The following is a 2,925-nucleotide window of genomic DNA, read 5'->3' on the forward strand; positions in this document are numbered from 1 at the left end:
CAACTTTAAAACATAAGATATAATTCCGTTATGATGTGTGACAGGTATTGTTTTCTTTCAATGATTTTTTTATTTTATTTTATTTTATTTTTTGGACTTTAAAAATTTGTATTTGCATTTTGCTCTACAACCACTAGATGGCGACAAAGCCAACAGTCTATCATGCTTTGACTAGTAGGAACGGAACTATTCTTTCAGCTGCAGAGAAGGGGGGCAAKAATTACTACGGACCAAAATAGCAAGAAAACACTTGGAGCATAACTGGGAGTGTTTATGCAGGCATGTCCAATAAAATCTTTTAAAAAATACTACTTCTGTACGGTGACGAAAATTTTCAACGCAGCGGGTTGCCGCTGGGCTTAAGATAACCTAAAAACCAATCTTAACACGAACTTATTTTCTTGAAACTATAGTTATGTGGGGTGAAATCGACCCTCCAGTTGTGGTTAAAACACAACCGAGTCCGGTTGAGTTCGACACCAGGGAAACATCAGAGGAACCTGCGGCTCTTCTTCCTCTGAGACTCGACCTGAACCGACCCGCTCACACAGACACCCGGGACCGGGAGGCTCCGCGAGAGGAAGTGGACACGCCACCGGTGAGAGTCCAAGCAGCTTAACTGGATTTTTATCCACTGTATCAGCTGCACTTGGCTTTTGAGAGGATGGGCAGATGCTCCACCTGACTGTCCCCCTCTCTGTTTACATTTAATGGGATGATTTTACATCCTCACATGTGACTGGCCACAAGGCTGACCGTGTTCCTGTCCACAGGCAGAGTCCAGCTGTGTGGCAGAGATGATAGAGGCTGTGGCGATGAGCGGCAGCTCGGTGAGGAGCCAGCAGCTCGGAGAGGCTGAGCTGACCTTCGGGGAGCGCAGAGCAGAGCTGCTGCAGCAGTACAGGAGCAGACCGCTGGTCTTCATGGAGAGGTACCATGTATGTATCACCAGAACKGCCTTCTCATGTCAGTGTCCTCTAATAAACACCAGTATTTTAACACAGGTTTATAAATCACTCATTGATTTATTCATTACTTTCAAAATCTTATCCTGGACCTGGTGCTGCACTGTGAAACACTCTGGCCTGGAAAACAAAATGTTTGCAAAATCCACGTTAAACACTTTACAATAACAACTGTACTTTTACATCCTGTTAACAGTCCCCCTGTATTGTGCCTAAATGTATCTTGAGTTTTTATTGTATTTTAAAGGCAATTATGCTGTTAATGGAGCTCTGTCAAAAATTATTCTGTCACCATCTTTGACAGACAAAAAAATCTATTCYATTCCAAACAGCACACCTGATAGTTATAACAGAACGGGACAGGCTCCTAACTCGGGGTGTCCCACACATCCTTAAAGTCCTAAATTCATGTATCTAAAATTAAAGACCTTAAAATGTCTTGAATTCATTAAAATGTGTAAGCTGGTTTTAAAAACATTATTCAAAGGTAGAAGCGATTAAAGTGGCAGAGATGGAGATCTCTGCCACGGATTTCCTAAAGTCTAACTTAATGGGATGAGAACATCGTCGTCGTCGAACCGACGTGTTCAACTTGCACGGGTGACCTAACTCTGGGTCCGACAGAGAGCCTGAGAAGTTGTTTGAAACTTCTCTCTTACTTCAGAATGTCGCTGGTCTTCATGGTGCACTTCGTCTATAAAACAAAACTGTAGGTTAAGACACGATTAAACCCACATTTTCAGTATTCAGTAGATGTTATTTTTGTTGAATGTGTCCAACCAAATAATTTCACTTTTACAAATACAGCTACTGAATCAGAGAGAACTGAAAATCTTTATATTCAACATGTTTCATTGAGTTTCATGGGATGTTTGGTTGTAATACAGCAGAATCCTCCAACCACAGGCTGTTATTGTCATGTTTTCACTCCTAAACTTCATTTAAGGTGACATTAAAAAGGTCTCACAAAGTCTTAAATTTGACTTGCTAAAACCTGCAGATCCCCTGTAACTAAGCATCCTGAGATTTTCTTCCCTGGCTTTGTTCCCAGGCTCACCTGAAGCCCGAGCACCTCCTTGCATTTGCGCACGTCAGCTCAGACCCGAGAGCCCAACACTACAGCCACATGGTTCGGACACGAGCGTCCGGCTGCACCAGCAGGACCAGAGTCAGGAACCAGCGTTATGCTGCCCTCAGGGCTCTGCAGGATGGTAGGGGCTCAGAGTTTCACTGCAAACTCCACCTGGAAAGGCCCCCCCGGACCGGGATTTGATCTTGTCCCGTTTCTGTTGCAGAGGGTCAGTATTTCAGTGAGGAGCAGATGCGAATGAGGGAGCCTCTGCTGTACGAACAGTACATTGGTCAGTACCTGACTGATGAGGAGGTGAGTTTTATTCTCTGATCAGCAGCTTGTCTTTACAACCACAATCCCAATGAAGCTAGGACCTTGTGTAAAACAGAAATAAAAGCAGACTACGATGATTTGCAAAAACCAAATTCAGCCGAATGCACTACAATTACAAGATATTTAATGTTCAAACAGATAAAAGTTATTGATTTTTTTTTATCAAAGTTTCACTCATTTTGAATTTGATGTCTACAACACGTTCCAAAAAAGCTGGGACAGGGTCAATAAAAGATTGTAAGAGTTGAGGAATGTTCAAAAACAGCTGTTTGGAGCATTCCACAGGTGAACGGGTTAACTGTGAGTGTCATGATCGGGTATGAAGGGAGCGTCTCTGAAAGGCTCAGTCGTTAACAAGCAAGGGTGGGGCGAGGTTCACCACTTTGTGAACAACAGCGAGAGCAAATAGTAACAGTTTAAAGGGATCCCCGATTAGTTGTAACATTAGACTTTATAGAATAAACATATATTTTAACTGTAAAATAAAGACTAAAAATACTGTAGGATGTTTAGTTTTTATCATTTTTCAACTAAAAGTTTAAAAATATATTACAC

General features: G+C 42.2%; 1 protein-coding gene across 1 annotated transcript in view; it reads left to right on the plus strand.

Annotated features, from left to right (window-relative positions):
- The first annotated feature begins 288 nt into the window (after positions 1-288).
- The window catches only part of ccdc97 (coiled-coil domain containing 97), an 8,581-nt gene continuing 5,944 nt past the window's right edge, over positions 289-2,925 (plus strand). The window contains exons 1-4 of the mRNA XM_014006948.1: positions 289-598; positions 774-938; positions 2,017-2,176; positions 2,261-2,349. Of these exons, the coding sequence (XP_013862402.1) occupies positions 416-598; positions 774-938; positions 2,017-2,176; positions 2,261-2,349 (597 nt within the window). The 5' untranslated portion in view covers positions 289-415. The remainder of the gene's footprint in view (positions 599-773; positions 939-2,016; positions 2,177-2,260; positions 2,350-2,925) is intronic.

Source organism: Austrofundulus limnaeus, unplaced genomic scaffold (assembly GCF_001266775.1).
Source record: "Austrofundulus limnaeus strain Quisiro unplaced genomic scaffold, Austrofundulus_limnaeus-1.0 Scaffold38, whole genome shotgun sequence".
Lineage (NCBI taxonomy): Eukaryota > Metazoa > Chordata > Actinopteri > Cyprinodontiformes > Rivulidae > Austrofundulus > Austrofundulus limnaeus.